Source organism: Pangasianodon hypophthalmus, chromosome 18, assembly GCF_027358585.1.
Source record: "Pangasianodon hypophthalmus isolate fPanHyp1 chromosome 18, fPanHyp1.pri, whole genome shotgun sequence".
NCBI lineage: Eukaryota > Metazoa > Chordata > Actinopteri > Siluriformes > Pangasiidae > Pangasianodon > Pangasianodon hypophthalmus.
Window position 1 is genome coordinate 13,046,577 of NC_069727.1, and position 19,783 is coordinate 13,066,359.

A 19,783-nucleotide genomic window follows, 5' to 3' on the forward strand; every position below is an offset into this window, starting at 1 on the left:
TGTTTCCTTTTGATACATGACTACAGTAGTGTGGTCACCATGTTTAGACCATATTTAGAAACACTGCCAGAAACTGTTGTTCTTGATTCATCTTTATGTTTATTTTCTGTGGTATTTTTTTTTAATGAGTGTCATGATGAAATATTTACTTGTATATTTACTTACATGCAAAATTTACTTATAATGACATTGCACACAGAATTGTACTTTTAAGAATCTTTTATTACAAAATGAAACAAAAAAACTTTGCTTTTCATTGGATAATTAATATATAATAATACATTATTGTTCACATTTTATTTTTGTTTGCAGCAGATACTGTACATTATGATGTTGTGTGTAACATAACAAAAGGCACAGACAGGGAAAATAAAACAGTAAAATAACACTCAGATGAGTCACTGTCATCATCATCATCTTCATTATCAACATTATTATGGTCAATTTTGTTACAGTGGCTCTGTGTTTGTATATATACTCAAGAGGAGACTAAAGAGGCAGTGAGTTGGGTGATTGGAACACGTCCCTCCTGCCATAGGTGTTTGCGCCGATGTTAGTGGGGATGTAGACTGTGCCAACGGTGTTACTGGAGCGAATGAGGAAGTCGGCCAGCCTCTGGGTCATACATGTGGCCGTGTTGCATCTTCTCTTCTGTATGTGGTGCTGCAGGCTGATCAGATACAAAGTGAAGAAGATACTTAGATTTGATCTGGAACTTATGATGTTGTTAGAGGCTTGTTAGAGAACCCCATTTTTAATCGAACTTCAAAGCATACTGTATTATTCAATAAATATTGTAACACCATTATCAATATTTCATTTTGTCATTCATAATAAAGCAATTTAACTTACTGATTATTATCATTACCAGGAATCAAAGATAATAATTTCAATATCAATGATAAATGATGTTTGTAATAATTGCCAGGGTAGCATGTTCACACCAAGAAGAGTTGTATCAAACTTATGCATGAGAAAAACAAAACAAAGGGCTAGAATGGAAAAACATCTCTCCACCTTATTACATTATATAACTGCAACACACTCAAAAGTACTTTCTCAGTTTCAGTAGTGCAGCGGTCACAGTCAGAGCCTTTCAGCATTTCGCTCAAGCACCTGTTGACTGTGTTGAGTCCCCTCTCAGGTCGCAACCCTGCCAATTGGAGGAAAGGGTTCATCAGCAAGCCTGGGGCCGTCCATCTTTTCCCATCCACCTTTTCATCCACCTGCTCAGTGGAGGAGATGGAAAACCTACAGGCAAACATCAGCCAGTGGGCACACAAAGGCATTTCACAACAAGAGTGTTCCTTCAAAATTGATAAAATTATATACAATACACAAAGACAAACACATACTCTACAGAGCATTGTAAATGCCTCTAACAGGGCAGGAGCACCTATCTCCACGTTCTAGGAAACGTTAGCCGATTATTATATTTCCACTTCCACTTACAGTTTTTGAAAACAGTACACCTTTCAGCTGCACTTGTTTTTTATGATATATATGATATCTTATGACAGTTGGCAGACGCTATAGTCCAGACCGACTTACAGAAGTACTTATTTGTCTATGTGGAATACAAACATGTCTTTGTGCTAGATCAGCCAGAAGTTACCATCAAGCAAAGGCACTACCAGCAAAAGGAGTCAGTGCTGATACATAAATAGATTAAAAAAAAAAGTACATAAGAAAACACATAACACTATTTAATATGTAATACCTGAGACAAAATTCTACACAGCAAAATCTTTTAAATCAACATTTAACCGTGTTTAATTCATCCTTTAAAGAGTAAAAAAAAAAAAAAAAAAAAAAAAAAAAACCTGCAACCATCAAGACTTTTAATAAATAAACTAAGTGTTAATATTTCAACACTCAGGATTTTTTACACAGGAACAATTATTCACATCAGATCCATTTGCTCACCTGTTGTTTGGTGCTGTGGTCACACACTGCAGCAGCACAAGCAGGGGAAGAAGCAGGGCAGGCAATTTTAGATGATACATGGCAGGATTCTGAATAGTAGAAAAAAATGACTGATTAAGAATCAATCAATGCAATTTCAGTGCAATGGGATAAATGATGTAGTCAAGTCAAGTCTGTTTTTAGATATTCATATACATGTATACTTTGAGGACAAATAACGAGCATCCAGAATTAATTACACAGGACTGCATAACGTGCAAGTAGTGTAAAAACAATATAGGCTGTGAAAGAACAAGTCAAACAGAATGACACAAACCATGCAGAACAGCAGGATAAGGATAAACTATATTATGTGTGTAAAAATGAGCAGGCTGTGGAAATTGCATGACTCTGTAAACTAAGTAGCAGTATCAGAATATGTAAAGAATAATGAAAACAACATCTGGAATGACAGTCCAGAAAACATTATTTCACAAATAAATGTTATTTTATTCCTTCCCTATATTACCAAAAATTGGCAAAATATATATATAAAAAACTTATCTGTTTTTTTTTTTGTACCATAAACCTGCAAAATACAAGGCAGCAGGATTAAAACGCTCACTGCGTGCCCTATTTAAATAATGCCACATTTACCAGAGCCTGGGGAAGCAATAAGAATGATTCCAGCAGAAAAAAAATACACTTACCTTCCCTAGTTTAGGTGCAGGTGAGAGCAGCAGAAGTTACTGGTGATGTCTGTGGTTTTCTCTAAGCCTGTTATAGGTTTCTCCCTCAACCACTTGTGACATCACACTTCTCCAAATATAGCCCTCAATTTCCATGTGAGCAGCGGGTTGGGGAGGAGAATTCAAACCCACAGCACAGGTCAAAAAACATCCTCAAGCTCTCGTCATCCTCTTTGTCATCCTCATCATCGATGGTAGTGACTTCACAGCAGTGGGTTGTTCAGTTTGGTATAAAGCTTTGCTGTGATAAAAGTTTCTTAAATCTGGAATTATGAATTAGGGACTCAAAGCTTTCCCTCTTAGCTGTTAACTGGGCCTGCATACATTCTCTAGGTGATGTAAGGGCAGTCAAATAATTTTTTATTTGCTTTGTACCACTCCTTATTTTGCTTTCCTTTAAACACGGTAATACTCAGATTTTAGCAGGAGTTGAAGTAAGCAAACATATACTGAAAAATGAGGACCTGATAAGAGTAATATTGCACTCCAGCATGAACCAGATTGCCCCATCAAACTGAATTGTATAATTCTGACCTAAAGCTCTTAGGTCAGAGCTTGTAGGGAAAGATGCTATAAGCTACCTACTGGAGAAAACCCATGACTCTGTCACCCATTTGATTGTGGTCTAGAACTTCGGCTTAATTTTTTAACCACAAACCACAGCCAGACACTGTCACTGTCACCTCTACCTGAGCCATGATGTTCCACTCAAATTTAATTCATAATTCAGTGAAACAGGCACTGAGTCATAGATGAAATATGCAGACAGGGAAAGATAGAGACAGACAGAAACAGTAAAATCCTTAAAATGTTTACTTTTTTTAAGTTGAGCCTTGTTTTTAATCTTATTTGTATAGTGTTTTTAACAACAGAAATTGTCATAATACTAGACCTGGGAGGAGCAAGCTGAATCAAAGGGGGAACACATCCTTCTCAGGGTGACACCAAATAGTATAACAGCACTTATACACTTGGCTAAGTACACCACTTTCCTAGTTTACCATAACTACGGACAGCTTGTATACAGGGGTTAACAGGGCTAACTTCAAGACTTCAATAGCCCAGACTATTCATGCAGCCTATCACTCATGTCTACTATCAGTAGTGAAACTAAATGTACAGTAGATAGACTAAGCACACTTTGTCCAATCCAAAGGACGGACAGCAGAACCATTCATTTAGTTTTTGTTTTGTTTTTTTAGTTTGTGTGATATTCTGTGGAAACACAGTACTGAAAGGATTTAGAAAAAATTGAAATAATGAATGCTCGCATTCTATAATTTTAAGTCAAGTCAATTCAAGTGGCTTTATTGTCATTTCAACCATGTACAGCTGGTACAGTACACACTGAAATGAAACAACGTTCCTCCAGGACCATGGTGCTACATAAAACCACACAGAACTACATGAGACTACACAGAACTATCTAAGACTACTCAGATCTACACAGGACTACATAAAGTACATGTGTGCAAACGTGTGCAAACAGCAAAGGCAGTACAATAATTACTAAACAGGGCAATAGGCACAGTAAAGGACAGAGCAGTGCCGACCAGTACACAGTTCTAGTGTGGAATAAGGTGCAAAAAGATATTACAATATAATAAATGCTGTGAGTCATAGAAACATAACATGCTAGCTAGCAGCAAAAATGCATGTGGTCAATACAGTATTTTGATTGCAGTATTAGAGCAGCAATTTAGGAATGAAATATGCAAAAAATTGCAAAGGGAGTGAAATGATATTCAGTTATGTGTGTGTGTGGGTGGGTGTATATGTGTGTGGGTTGGTGTCAGTCCAGTCTCTCTGAAGAGTCTGTTGGCTTGGGGGAAGAAACTGTTACAAAGTCTGGCCATGAGGGCCCGAATGCTTTGGTACCTTTTGCCAGATGGCAATTTAGAGTATGTGGAATAGTTTGCCCCACATCATTCTTATTATGGCATAAATGGGATGTTTAGATATAATGCATTGCTCAAACCTATTAGTTTCATTGTCCAGATATTGATAGATATTAGATTTTTGCCTTCCCATCTAATATCACAACCAACCATCACTAACCATAAAACTTACCAAAGCAATACAGTTACAGAACATAGTAGAACTGCTTCTGTCCAAGGGACACTGCTGATGAGTTTTCCTCACTCAGTATCCAACCATGGAATGTCTGGAAAAAGAGGAAAAAAAGTATTCCATACCAGATTTGGGAGGAAGAAGGTCTAAAAGTTCTTTATGTTGGTCCACAGTGTACAACTAAAGTTTATTTGGGTGCATTCAATTAATCACAAACCCAGTGTACTGCTTTTTTTATATAAAGTATTATATTAATTTGGAGCAGACTGGCTCACCATGTTCCTGCAGGAGCCATGTTTGCAGCTTCAGCCAGCATAGCAGCCTGAATTGTACGTCACTCCATTTTGACCAAACACAGCTCCTACTGGTTTAGAGCCAGTGTTCTAGGAGGACAACAAACCATCCTCCACCTGCCCTGTGTGCACTTAACAGAAAAGGTACTGCAACATGTTCTACAACATTGATGTTTTTGTATAAGTATAAAATTTAAGGATACATTTTATAACATGTAAAATTGAATGGACCGAAACTTCCATTTCTAATTAGTGAATAGGAGTATTAATGACTTCATCTTCTTTTCTTCCTATTGCTTAAGAAAAGAATGTGGACACATACAAATAATAAAATTAAAAATCTAAAATGCTCATTATTTATGAATCTGTGGTATGTATTCTCTAAATATAATCTTATCTAATCTAATCTAATTAAATTATCTAATTCTCTGATAAAACTCTAAATGAGAAAGTTCTTGAAATTATCTTGGTGTTTTTTTTTTTTAGATTAAAAAAAAAAAGGTAGAATTTATTTGAAAATCCTTTTTGCACACCACTCACTTAATTTTTTCTTAAATATGACATCAAGAATTTCATCCAAATAGTACACTCCCAACAAACATTTGCTTACAGTCAATAAGGAAGAATGTTTTTCTTAGTGAAGGATGAGGGGATGTACAGTATTAATTTAATATTATGATTAGAATTTATGCAATAAAGACATTTCTTATGTGATGGACTGGGTGAATTCCCTTGCCTTACTCCCAGAGTTACAAGGATAGGCTTTGGGTCCACCTCAACCCTGACCATGATAATGTGGTTACCAAAAATGACTGACTGACTGATTGAATGAATGAATGAATGAATGAATGAATGAATGAATGAAAGGCATTTCTTGATAGTGAACTGAAATCTGTGGACTCACCTGTAAATCTGTTTACCAATATGAAAAGTGGCCCAGGCTGCACATTGCCCAAACTGCTTTTCAAAGTACTTGGGTGATTATAATACTCAAAGCAGTAAATAGCATATTGTAGACCAAGAATAGGATGCAGACCTTACTGGAGAACAAATGCTTCAGTAAAGGCACGACAGTAAACCAAGGACAAAAAAGGCATTGATGCATTTGAAAGCAAATTTCTTTATTTAATGCTGGACCGCTTTATAGAGCATCCAAAAATAAAATATTTCACTTCTTATGCTAAATGAAATATTAACATAGTTCACCTCTTTTGCTAGATGAGTATCTGATGTTTGCTTCTTTAGATATGTCTTGAAGATACAAGACTCGTGGGCTACAGTATGTAGGGAAGCAAGAGCGGAGCAGATAGATTACATTAATAGACAGAATATCAGAGAATATGCAATACTAGCCAGTAAGATATGAAAAATTACTGCAAAAGACAGGGAAAGTAATGCTAGACAAAAATTGTCACAAAGCATCCTTACAGAAATCCGGAAGTAGATTCACATTATTAATGAGCAAGTGAGAAGTGACAATAGCAAGGAAAAAAAAAACTCCCTGAGGCAACCTGAGGACGGAACCTTTCCCAAAGTGTCTTTACCAAATCAAGGAACTGCTGTTTATACTTGACAGCAATAGCCACCTAATTTTATCAGATCTACTTTAGTTTTTGGGCATTTCAATGGAGAAAATTAATTTAGGAATGAGAATAAACATTCAAGGTAATATGATTAAATGTAATTAAATGATAATTTTTTGGAGACTGCCGCAGAGATATGCTGACCTGTGCACAGCATGTGGTCTACATGGTCTATTTGGAGCGGCAGCTCTATAAATATCCACGTATTTCTTTTGTGAATGTTTGGACCAGTTTAAACACAAATGTGGTATGAATATGATCTTATTTTGGAGCTAAGTAAGACATTGTTTAAGATGTAGCTACTGTAGCAAACCACTTATGACAGACAAAAAAAAATAGCCTACTAAATCTCCTACTCATATGTTAATGTTTGTCCCATGCTCACCAACTTTTTTTATTGCATCCAGCATGATCTCTAGTCTGTAGAGAATGCAGCTCCTATTTATGTCTGTATTTGTATCCTTTATTTGTTCAATCCAAAAAATGTATTTGTTTATGTCCCTAATAAGTGCATATGACAGTGTGAAGGGGGTGAGGTTGGAATACTCATGGACTTTGCCCCTCAGATTATGAGCATGAAATGCTAAATGCAACATCAAATCTTATCCAGCCAAAGGAGCGGAGGAAGCTTATGTACACTGACATGTGAGCTGTTTGATAATAAGATGGGTACATACAGTATGTTACAGTGAATCTATACTTTCCATTACTCCAACTAATTATTTACAGCATGTTCATGTTTCCCATTCTCTCTTACTCACACACAAATACACACACACACACACACACAAAAGCATGGCTTATACAGCTCAAGCACCCACGCACTGAATTGCTCATAACACAAGCAGCTATTGACACCAGATCATTTTATTAAATTAGGAAAGTAATTTAACTTGGGGCAACAGAAGAGATGCTGGAATATAATTGAGCTGTGGCTGAAGTGTGCTTCAGTGTGATGACGAAATAAAAAATGACAGTAAAACTGTTGACGGGAGTTAAAATTCCAGACATCTTTCCTGAACAGAGAAACATTTAATAACGTGTGAATGCAAAATGCTACAACTTTTTCTAGAGAACATAAAGTTGGGAATACCATATAGTGGCATAGTGACTGAATTAGGCTACACCAGGTACTTTTGCCTCCATGCTCAACTATCTTCTGCATTCTGGATCGTGTTTCTTTCCATGGGGCTGAAGAAACTCAGATCACACATTATTCTACCCATTAGCCTCATCCTTAAACTTCTCTGGTGTTTCTGCTGAGGCTGTGGGACTCTGTTCCATCATTACACTGTTGATTTGGGCCTTGTAGTTCAATTTCATCCTGGTGGGTTCGCACTGCTTCCATACGGAATTGATTTCTCAACAGCACAACCATAGCAAGGTCAAAAAGCAGAGAGCAGCCAAATATACCTGTCGTCAGGCCCAGGAAGACAATTCTGTTATAAGATGGAAAAAAGATCATTACTGTGGAAGAAGAACAAAATGGCTAAATATTTGGTTTATTCATTATTCATCTTCCATTACAGCTGGTCGGTATTGTGGTGGAACTGGAGTGTTTCCCGGGAGCACTGGGAGTAAGGTGAGAATACACGTGGCACCAAGCGCACACACACGTTCACACAATCATTCTCACCTACGAGCAATTTAGTGCCATATTTTTTCGAGGTGGGAAGAAACTGGAGAACCCAGAGGAAACCCATATGGACACGGGGAGAACATGTGAAACTCTACACAAACAGTAACCAGAGCTCAGTATTAAACTGGGGACCCTGGAGCTGTGAGGTGGCAACACTACATGCTGCTTCACCATACCAGCTGCACCATAATTGCAGTTGGCAATATTTATTAAAGGCTAGGAATAACTGATATTGCGGTGTATATCTTAGTTATGTATCAGGTTTTTTAGTATTTCTGTTTTTTTACTTAAAAATAATTGGATTGATATAACAAATACCCAGACGTTGCCACAGTCATCCATGGCCTGGAGCCAAGGGAGCAAAACTGGCCATGCGTGGGTGGGAGGGATGGTATATTCTCTCTTCCCTGTCAATCACAATGACACGAGGCATCTGTGAACTCATGTACGCAGAACAGGGCAGATAGAGCTTTCATCTGAGTGTGTTATGCTGCCCTGTAATGCAGCCAAGCAGCAGTTTGAAAAGATGCAGTTGGCTGGTTTAACATGTCTCAGAGGAAGCACATGTTAGCTTTCACCCTCCCTCTTTGGTAGCTGTATGATAGAGGAGATCTGGCTGGTGGGTGGAAATTGGTGACCAATTGGGGGTGAAAATGGAGGCAGGGGAACCTCACCAAAGACATTGTCTCAAAGCAGCTTTACAGAAATCCAGGTTTAGATCTAGCTAATACATACAAATTATTGTATAAATAGGTAACATACAGATTTCATCATTAACATTTAAAAACTGATATTTCTCAGTTACATAAGATCTAAGCCATGAAAGATCTGTTCCCTTAACCATCAAGCTGTGTTGAAATGGAAATGAATAATTAAGTGAAATTAAATACATTTTTAAAACCTCAAGCTTCAATCTCCTGGAAATATTACTAAATTAATAGCTTCATTTCTTTTTACTCAGCTACTTCCTAACTCACACATAGACTCACACATAGACACACAGACCTGTACATGTTTGTATCATACATGTGGCAGGACCCTTGGCTTCCACAGCTCCTCATGCTCCATTTCAAACAGGTGGAGTCAATCACAGATCCAAAATACACTGGAGATGGAATACCAGCTACAGACAAGAAAGAGGCAGATCGCCCAAACAAATATTTCATCCAAAATGTTAAAATGGTTAAAAAGAAATATGGAAAAGCTATTTATCTATCTTTTAAAAAGAGTAAGGAATACTGGGATGTCAGTAAAGATGAGAGGCAATAGATATTATTAAAATAAATGATGAACGTGAGGATGTCTCTCAATTAATGTGTTTGGCTTACATGTATGTACGTATGGATGGATGGATGTACACAGATCAGCCATAACAATAAAACCACTGACAAGTGAAGTGAATAACATTGATTTTCTCGCTACAATGGCACCGGTCAAGAGGTGGGACATATTAGGCAGCAAGTGCAGCGAGAACAGTCAGTTCTCGAAGTTGATCTATTGGAAGAAGGAAAAATGGGCAAGCATAAGGACCTGAGTGACTTTGACAAGGGCAAATTGTGATGGCTAGACAACTGGGTCAGAGCAACTCCAAAACAGACACGGACTGCCAGTGTGTGTGTATCGCTTTCCTGGGGATGTTATTTTGACATGTTCCACATTTTTAAACATTGTTGCAGACCAAATACACCCCTTCATGGCAACGGTATTCCCTAATGGCAGTGGCCTCTTTCAGCAGGATAATGCGCCCTGCCACACTGAAAAAATTGTTCAAGAATGGTTTGAGGAACATGACAAAGAGATCAAGGTGTTGACTTTCCCAGATCTCAATCTGATCAAGCACCTGTGGGATGCTCAAGTCTGATCCATGTAGACGCCACCTAGCAACTTACAGGACTTAAAGGACCTGCTGGTATAGACTTGGTGCCAGATACCACAGCACACTGTCACCTTCAAAGGTCTTGTACAGTCCATGCCACGACAGGTCAGAGCTGTTTTAACGGCTCTACAGGGGGACCTACACAATATGAGGCAGGTGGTTTAAATGTTATGGCTGATTGGTGTATGGAATAAACAGAAAGTTCTAAAGAAATAATTAAAACAAAGAAATACTTCAATATTCAAGATTTGTTAGTCACTGTTTAAATTTAAGCCAATTTGTGACATTGTGACATTTGTAATTCCTTTGCACAAAAGGTCAGATATTCCTTGAGATTTATCCCTTCCACTGAAGAATGTGTTCAGATAACACTTCTATGGTTTGGATCTAACATGAATCATCAGGTTTTATACAAACTTGTGGAGTCCATTCCAAGTGCAAACTGTCATTAAAGCAAAAAGGAGACACACCAAATACGAAAAAAAATTCATGTAAATATTTTATAAAATGTTACTTTTCACTCAAGTTATATCTAATAATATAATATTATACTGTATGTAATTAAACATTTTGTATTGAATTTGTAAAGCTCGCAAAATAGAGGCAGAGGTCTCAGACTTTTGGACCCCACTGTACGTATGAAAACCCCCTTACCTAGAGTTCTTATTGCTAGAGTCTGAATGCCAATGGCCAGTGACTTTAGATCAGGAAAGATGCACCTGCAATACATCCAATTAGTAAAGTTTGATGCTGTAGAATACTGCAATTTTTATGTCACGGAAGAGAAAAATAACATGGCGCCTTGGAGCATTTTTTTTTTTTTAAATTATTATTATTATTTTTCACTAACCGCATCATGACCATGAACACAGGTGTCATTCCCAGACCTTTAACGAAAGAAGTAATGCCAAATGTGGCCATATATAACATCAAACTTCGACTACACACTGGAGTGGGAGGACACTGTCCAAGAGACACAGAGGTGCTGCCCTCTACTGGGGACAGGTTCAACACACAACTGCAGTTGTGGAAGACCTGCAGAAAAAAGGTGAAGGCAAATAATGAGGATTTTTTTTTTTTTTGCACTTCTGTTCCATATCCTGGAATCACATTGCCTAAACACACACTTTTAATCTTCTAAAATGACTTATAAGAATGAAAATAATTGGTTTATGTATCACAAAGTAAGACTGATTTTTGATTTTATAAGAGGAGTTATGTAACTTACTGTTAAGGTCAGGATCCAGTGACATAGTTTTGCATAAATGGGGAAGATTGATCAATTATACAGTATCTTTACAAAATATTCTCTGAATTAATTGAAAAGACAGTACATCTAGTGTAAGATCCTAACTCAACACACATGATATTTTGTTGAATAAACAGTAAATACACTCCAACAAATTGTTCTGTAAAAGTCTTCCTCGGGGGAGTGTCATTTACTTTACAGTGAAATGAACACTTTAATTCTAATATTCAAAGACTAGATTTATGTTTTTATAAAGAACTATGCAAATATAGATATATTAAATTAGACAAAGTCTCATTTGAATAAATAAATGCAATTTTTTTGCAAAAATACTTGAAATATTATCAACAATTCACTGGCAAAGATTAATTGTGGATTTTCGTTAAAAAAAAAATAATAATAATATTCATCTGTAGTGCCCTGCCTTAAATTTTTCTCCCACTGTGAAATTGTTACCGTATTTTTGCCCTGTCCTGTGGAGCTTGTACATCCTGCCAGACATGGAGACATGAATGTAATGCCATCATCAGAACACACTGGATCCCACTTTGCTGCAGAACATGAACAGTTCTGGTTACACTGTGAGAACAGCGTTTGTTCATCATATGAAATCTGGGGTGTGCTGATTGGGGAGATAAAGATGAGGACTGAGTTAGAATTTAGCTATTTGCCTAAAGACACACACAAAAAAATTATATTAAGCAAGTTAAACTCATCAGAAGTTTACAACAATGTCCTCCAAAGACACAGTATACAGCACTCAATTTTCAGCTATTTTGAGAAATTAAAAGGATTTGTTAGGTCATATATGTAATGAGGTACTAATCTTGAAATTAGCAATACTAAACAAAGTCTTGGATTTTATCCATTATGTTTTTTTTTCTTCTTTCTGTAACAAATCGATGCTGGAAACCGACTTGATATGATTAGGTTACAGTACCCATTATAAGAGACGGTAACACCAGCCAGGCGTATGTTGTCACACTTATACATGAACTGCAGGAGCAGTAGGGGGATGACCAAGAAAGAAGTGAAGAAGGAGAGCTGGGCTGCTGATAGCAAACCCAGCTTGTACCTCTTCATCAGCAAGCCACCCAGCAACATCCCCAAAGTTGATAAAGGCATGTTTATCAAACCTAGTACATAGAAAGAGTGCCAGAACTTTAGCTTCAGTGATCACATGGAATTAGTGTTTCCTCTGATCACATACAGTTAGCATGCAATGTCCTGTGCATTTATTTTCCTGTGTATTTGTTATATATTGTTGCACCTATTTTACACCATTGTGTATATGCATTTTATGTAGTCCTGTGTAATTTGCTACTCTATTTTTGTGTATTGAAAAAAATATGTTTATACAGAAGAATGTTAATAAAAGTTATATGGAAGAATGAAAATAAAATCCAGTTGAGCTAAAGTTCAAAAGTTTGTGGACACCTGACCATCACACCCATATGTGGTTCTTCCCTAAACTGTTGCCACAAAGTTGGAAGCACACAATTGTATAGACTGTCTTTGCATGCTGTAGCATTAAGATTTCATTTCACTGGAACCAAGAGACCCAAACCTGTTCCAGCATGACACTGCCTCTGTGCACAAAGCAATGGTTTGCCAAGGTTGGTGTGGAAGATTTCGAGTGGCCTACACAGAGCCCTGACCTCAACCCCACTGAACACCTCTGGGATGAACAGTAACGCTGACCGTGCGCCAGGCCTCCTCACCCAACATCGTTGCCTGACTTCATTAATGCTCCTCACTAAATCCCCACAGCCAAAATCTAGTGGATAGCCTTCCAGTATAGTGGAGGTTATTATAACAGCAAAGGCGGACTAAATCTGGAATGGGATGTTCAAAAAGCACATATGGGTGTGACGATCAGGTGTCCATAAACCTTTGGCCATATAGTGTACGTGAATAGGCTTTGTATCTGCTTCTAACGTGAGCTACTCACCAATGAGGAAATTTGCTCTGGTGGAGGACAGACCAAAATGCTGCTCAATGTATTTGGCCTTAAAGGTGAAGAAGCCAATTAAAGAACTGAAAATCAGGACTTGTTCACAGAGGATAAGGGTATAAACAGGGCTTCCCAAGAGCTTCTTCAGTGAGGACAAGAAACCTGCACATTTAAACAGAGGTTATTGTTTTGTAATGTTTGCTACTATTTACCCTGACTTATTACTGACTAAAAGGCAAATGCTTAAAAGACATTCAGTATGTTTACATAACTAAACAACAAAACCTTCAAACTGGTTATATTAAATACCTCTAAAGGACTACTATGTGTCTACATTGAATAAATTATACGGGACAAAAAAAAGAAGCCATTTGCCTTTTGCAGTGTCAGCCAGTTTTATATATAACACAGAAGAATGTACAGTATGCTCCTGGTTGCCAGGTTGAGAGCTGGGATTGTCCCTGTGGGATTGTTCCTCATCTCGCTTGAGTAAAGAGCGAGGGAGAAACCAGAAAGGAATGCCAGCAAGGAGCATGAGGGCAGATGACACAAAAAAACCCAGCCACCAGGCACCCACCCACCGGATGTCCTTTGGAGTGATGGTCACTGTCTCTAAAAAAAAAATAAAATCTAACAACATGCATACTCAGCCAAGCAATAATGCAATAATGATTGATTATATATAAAGTAGTAACGATCCAATTGCATGCACACACAATAATCAGGGACAATGTGTATACTGTGCAACAAAACAAAACAGAAAGAGCAAAACTTCACCACTAGAAACATACTGTAAAGCAATAAAGCAAACAAACAAAAAAAAAAGCAGGACTTACCAGTGTCGACAAATCCGATATCAACATACAGTTTGGAAACCAAGGAGCCCAATACGTAGCCAAACATGGGACCCACGAGTGCTACTGCATGGAGGCATGCTGTCAATAGAGATTTTGATAGAAAAACAGTGATCAGTTTTCAAATTAATTATGTAAAAATCATACATGATAAAATACTGAACACACTAATCATGTGCATGGTTTTTGCCTTTAAAACAACCTTTACTTATAGAATGTTGTTATACATGCTTTGAATATAGAGATGAACATATAAAGGAAAAAACAGAAGCTCTGTTATGCTGCAGCATTTGCTGACATGGTTTGGGTTCAGCACAATATGAGACAGCGCAAAAAAAATGAGACAGCACTCTCCACCACCATCATCAAAACACTAGCTGAGGCAATATCTTTTGGAAGAATGGTGTAGAAATTATGCCAATGCATGTTGAAGCTGTTCTGGTGTCTGGACCTAGCCCAACACCTTACTAAGACACTTTATGTTGTTTTTACTAAATTACTAATATTTTTCTAATATTAGTCTAATTTAACTGTCCCAAAAATGGAAAATGTCTACTGGAAGGGTTTGTTTGTTTGTTAACACTTAATTTATAGAGTACATTGGGCCTTTAGTATAAATATTTTCTAAAGCAATACTGGAAGATTTACATAAGGCTAAACTCAAAACCCATACTGTACATTGGAAGTTATTATTTTGTCTTTTCTAACAGCACATCCATGTATATATATATATATATATATATATATATATATATATATATATATATATATATATATATATAGAGAGAGAGAGAGAGAGAGAGAGAGAGAGAGAAAGAGAGAGAGAGAGAGATTGCGTTTCAAAAATTAAGTCTTTGTGTAAGTTGTACTTGGGTGTCTAAAATATTTTTTAAATATAATTTGCCTATGTAAAATGCAGAGTTCTCTGCTTTTGCAAAGTCATCGATGTATGAGATCCCCAGGGGCATGAGTGGTGTTTCTCCTATCCCACGGAGGAGGTTCCCCAGGTACACATAAACCCACAGGTTAGATCCAGGTTCTTCCAAACAGACTGCGCCTACAAATGCAACATTTGTTAACAAGTCTGTTAAATTTAGTTTTGATACTTTAGATTTTATGCTAATTAACCCTTTAAAGTTATTCACCTTAAAACATATTATTCATTACTTACTCTCAATTATGTAGTACCTACTGTACCTGGAAACTAAGAGAATAGCTAAAGTATGTAGGTACAAGAGTGAGGAAGGGGTCCAGACCTGACAGTGAGACCTTGGAGTTTAAAGCATTAAGGTCTTAGTACACCTGACATGTTAACAGATAATATGTTACCTGCTTTGAAACCCTGTGAATGCTCTAGGTGTATATCCAGGTAATTGCTTTGCATTCTGAAATCTTGACAGGCAACAATACTGACAGTTTGATTTACTGAGTCTGGTATCATTGTGTCATATTTGTACCTGCAGAATTGTAAAACAAAGAAAAATATACTGCTTTATTTAATCAAACTGCATGCCAAACAGATACAGAAAAGTCTACAAATCATCACTGAATTAAAACTTACCGTCCCATGAAGAAATGAGGTAGCCCAGTGACAGCAGAACCAAGACTCATCAGAAAACAACCACATCCTATCAGCCTGGGTCTGTGCAATTTTGCCCCATAATGGCTTACTAAAGCCAGAAAGAGCAGATTACCTTAAAAGAGAAAAGACAGACAACTAACAGAAAATTATTCTCACACACAGAATATTAGACGCACTTGGACTTTCTGTTCCTATGTGTGGTATTTCTTGACCCTTTGTGCATTAGTCTCCTGGTCTTTGTCTTGCTCCTGGGCTGAGTCTAAATGCTAAAAGTCTGGAGGTACTATCTTCATGCCAATGCATTTATAATTTGCAGTGCCATGTGTTTCTCTAATCCTTTATAGTCCAAAATGTGTGTTTCCACCTTCCAAGAGGGGTGGTGAGGGGTAAGACACTATTTCCCTGACCTCAAGCGTAGTGTAATAAGTCTGATTTCTCACAACCGGGTATCATGGATGCTCACTATTTATGTAACTTCACTTTAACACACATACTAGCTAAAACCAACAGACGATTTTATCTTTTACCAAATTACCACCTGCACTACAATTATTTAACACTTCTGCCTAGGTTTTGTGTATAGAGCCCCTAGTCCAGGTTTAGATCCCAATCCAACTGGAGATCTATTTCCAATTCAAATGTGAAGAAACTCCCTAGGTCTAAATGATTTTGCTATGCATATTTTTAGTCAAACTCCCTCCTTCCCTCCTAATATAAATAATGACGGTGTGTAGGCACGCACGCACACACACACACACACAAACACACAGCATATTTTACCCATCTCAAAACTGCCATCGATGAAGCCAACGAGAGTGCTGGACAGGTCAAACCTCTTTTGTATCTGAGTAAGGACACTCTTCATGTAGGTGCCAGACAAAGTCTTGGTGAAATACGTAAAAGCCAGTGACAAGATAAACATCTGCAGGATTCATAGGAGAGAGAATCACAGGATCAACAGCTACCTGTTCTTGTCCTTAGGCAAGTCATTTGCATCTCCGTGAGTTTTGAATAGTACATTAGGGTACATTGAAAAAAAATGACAAAAGTCTACACACTTGCACAAACTTACTTTAAGAGTAGAGCAGAAGGGGTCTCTGGCATTTTTTTTGTCAGGGACACAAACTGTCTGTTGACTCGTGATTGTTGCATTATCCCCCTCTGTTGTATCAACCATTTTGTTGCTAGAAAATATTAGTAGACGAAGTAGCAATATAGCAGTTATAGCATATTATTAAAGTTAGAAAATATCATATTACGCAATATTAATTATTAGAAGAAACAGCAAAAGAGGTTGGGATTTTGTATATAAAATAAAAGGCTGTTTCTTGCTATAAGCAGTATAAGACTTTCACTGCCAACCCATTAATTTTATTTTATTTTATTTTATTTTATTTTATTTTATTTTATTTTATTTTATTTTATTTTATTTCATTTTATTTTATTTTATTTTATTTTGGTAGCCAGTTTAAGAATCAATTTAAGAAACTAACAAAGATATTACAAAAATGGTTGGCTTTTATCAGTTAACAGTGAATTTTAATAAAATCTATAGAACTGATTCTATAGCAACAATGAATAACTGTACATAATACATACAGTGGCATGCAAAAGTTTGGGCACCCTTGGTCAAAATTTCTGTTAATGTGAATAGCTAAGCAAGTAAACGATGACTGGATTTCTTAAGGGCATAAAGTTAAAGATTAAAGTTAAAGGCATAAAGTTTTAAGCAAGATTACTTTTTTATTTCCATCTTTTACAGTTTCAAACAAAAGTTTTGGCATTAGTGGCATGGTCAATACTTACTAACACCCCCCCTTGGCAAGCATCACGGCTTGTAAATGCTTTTTGTAGGCAGCTAAGAGTCTTATTGTTTGGGGGATTTTCAGCCATTCTTCCTTGCAAAAGGCTTCTAGTTCTGTGAGATTCTTGGGCCATCTTGCATGCACTTTTGAGGTCTATCCACAGATTTTCAGTGATGTTTAGGTTGGGAGACTGTGTGGGCCATGCGAAAAAAACCTTCAGCTTGTGCCTATTGAGGTAGATTTTGAGGTCTGTTTAGGGTCATTATCCTTTTCATGAAATTCTGTGCCCTTTTTTTCTCCAAACATATCTTTGCTCATTGTGGCCAAATTTTTTTTTTTAACTTCATCAGTCCCCAGGCTTCCAGACCTTAACTTCACCTCCACCTTTCCTGTTGACTGCCATTTCTTAATTGCATTACAAACTGAGGAAATGGCTACCTGAAAATGTTTTGCTATCTTCTTACAGCCTTCTCCTTCTTTGTGGGCATCAATGATTTTAATTTTCAGAGTGGTAGGCAGCTGCTTAGAGGAGCCCATGGTCAGAGTATTTATGAATCTTTGAGTTTTGCATCCCCTGGCCTTTCCTAATGATGCCTGTGAATAAACTATAGCTCTAACAAGCCAATTAAGGTCTGAGACCTTGGAAAAAGTTATCTGAGAGCTAAAATCTCTTGGGGTGCTTAAACTTTTGCATTGTGCACCTTTTCTTTTTTTATGCTAAAATTTCACAAAACAAAAATAATGCATTAATCTTGCTTAAATGTTGAAAAGAATGTTTCATCTTTGACTTTATGCCTTTTGGAGATCGGTTCATCTTCTATTCATTTAACTATTCACAGTAACAGAAATTTTAACCATATATATCAGGTATATTCAGTTTTATATGTTTCAAAGGAAACATTATAATAAGAATCTGCAAACTATGTGAGCCAAAACCCATGGAGATATTGAAATTACACAGCTCAGGCCTCTTGCTAGATAGTAAACTGTGTAGTTAGAAACATATATAAATTAACATAAGCTACCTAGCCTGCTATCAAACCTAGCAATCAAGTGAAACCCCATCAGCATTTGGTTAAGTTAGCTAGCCAGTTAACATAACATTCTTTATATATTGTTGATAATTGAGGTGGTGTTCAACATAGTTAGACATAAGCGCAAAAATGCATTCCACAGGTACAGAACATTTTCTAATTACTTGTCAAATGCAGACATATAAAAAAGTAATTACTTAAGTAGTTTTTCACCAGACAACTTTTTTAATAACTTTTTTCCTCTTACTTTAGTAATTCAGCCATTTTCTTGATCACTATTTTTACTTTTGCTCAAATGAAGTCACTGTGTTTGGTACTCTTTCCACCACTGATGCAATGACCCATGCAATGACTTCCGTTTCATTGACAAGATGATTCATAAATTTGATGTTTCATGTTTTGGAAACAAACAATTCAAGTCGTTTTAGAGTCATGATACTCACCTTATGATACCATGTGATTTCGATTTAACCAGATAGATACCTTCCAAACTCTTTACCTAATGAAGATCAAATTTCAGTATCTTCAAGCAGATTCCAAGAAAACTACACAAAAGCATACTGCATTGTCAAGTTGTGCTCAGAAAGCATCATTTGGAAGGGAGGAAACAAAGAAAAAAAATGAGTGCCAGAGCAGCAAAGTACTATAAATGCAGGTAAAAGAGTGAGAGAGAGTAAAGAGGGGAGAATGATCAAGAGACAGACAAAATTGGGGGGGGGGAGCTGTAGAAGAGAAATACAGAGAAGTGAGGGTTTGTTGCGATTGGAGGAATTAGCTGTCTTTTGAATATCTGCCCTGATCAGACACACACACACACACACACACACACACACAGAAAGACAGAGAGAGTGTGAGAGAAAGAGAGACAGAGAGAGAGACAGAGAGAGACCCAGGTACCCCTAAAAGTCTGTTGCATTCACATAATAATAATAATAATAATAATAATAATAATAATAATAATAATAATAATTATTATTATTATTATTATTATTATTATTATTATAGGGACAAGCACCGAAAATGCATGGGCACCCTATTGTTATTCTATGTTTTTTTCTTCTTCTTCTTCTTGCTAGTGTGTCCATGGGAGCCCTTAGAACTGTCTGGTAAAAAGTTGTGAAATTTGACACACTGATTGGGGAGGGTCTAAGGAACATTCTGACCAAATTTGGGCCAAGTGTTGGCAACGC

General features: G+C 36.9%; 2 protein-coding genes across 3 annotated transcripts; both read right to left on the reverse strand.

The window, feature by feature from the left end:
- Positions 1 to 295: 295 nt before the first annotated feature.
- On the reverse strand, positions 296 to 2,722 carry LOC113531721 (calcitonin gene-related peptide 2). The gene is made up of 4 exons (XM_026922587.3): positions 2,616 to 2,722; positions 1,927 to 2,015; positions 1,117 to 1,251; positions 296 to 670 (listed from the first exon to the last, which is right to left on the reverse strand). The coding sequence occupies exons 2-4, from the start codon at positions 2,004 to 2,006 to the stop codon at positions 490 to 492; spliced, it is 396 nt and encodes a 131-aa protein (XP_026778388.3). The 5' UTR covers positions 2,007 to 2,015; positions 2,616 to 2,722; the 3' UTR covers positions 296 to 489.
- A 3,448-nt stretch (positions 2,723 to 6,170) lies between these two features.
- On the reverse strand, positions 6,171 to 19,404 carry LOC113532053 (solute carrier organic anion transporter family member 1C1). 2 transcript variants are annotated; one of them, XM_026923158.3, is made up of 15 exons: positions 19,037 to 19,404; positions 16,827 to 16,938; positions 16,535 to 16,676; positions 15,734 to 15,866; positions 15,502 to 15,629; positions 15,077 to 15,229; positions 14,155 to 14,253; positions 13,694 to 13,930; positions 13,316 to 13,480; positions 12,305 to 12,500; positions 11,821 to 11,986; positions 10,966 to 11,150; positions 10,770 to 10,834; positions 9,245 to 9,362; positions 6,171 to 8,039 (listed from the first exon to the last, which is right to left on the reverse strand). In XM_026923158.3, the coding sequence occupies exons 2-15, from the start codon at positions 16,929 to 16,931 to the stop codon at positions 7,838 to 7,840; spliced, it is 2,094 nt and encodes a 697-aa protein (XP_026778959.1). In that variant the 5' UTR covers positions 16,932 to 16,938; positions 19,037 to 19,404; the 3' UTR covers positions 6,171 to 7,837. The 2 variants fall into 2 exon arrangements, with proteins under 2 accessions (XP_026778959.1, XP_026778956.1); XM_026923155.3 differs by having other exon boundaries at positions 16,827 to 19,404.
- Between the last annotated feature and the right edge of the window lie 379 nt (positions 19,405 to 19,783).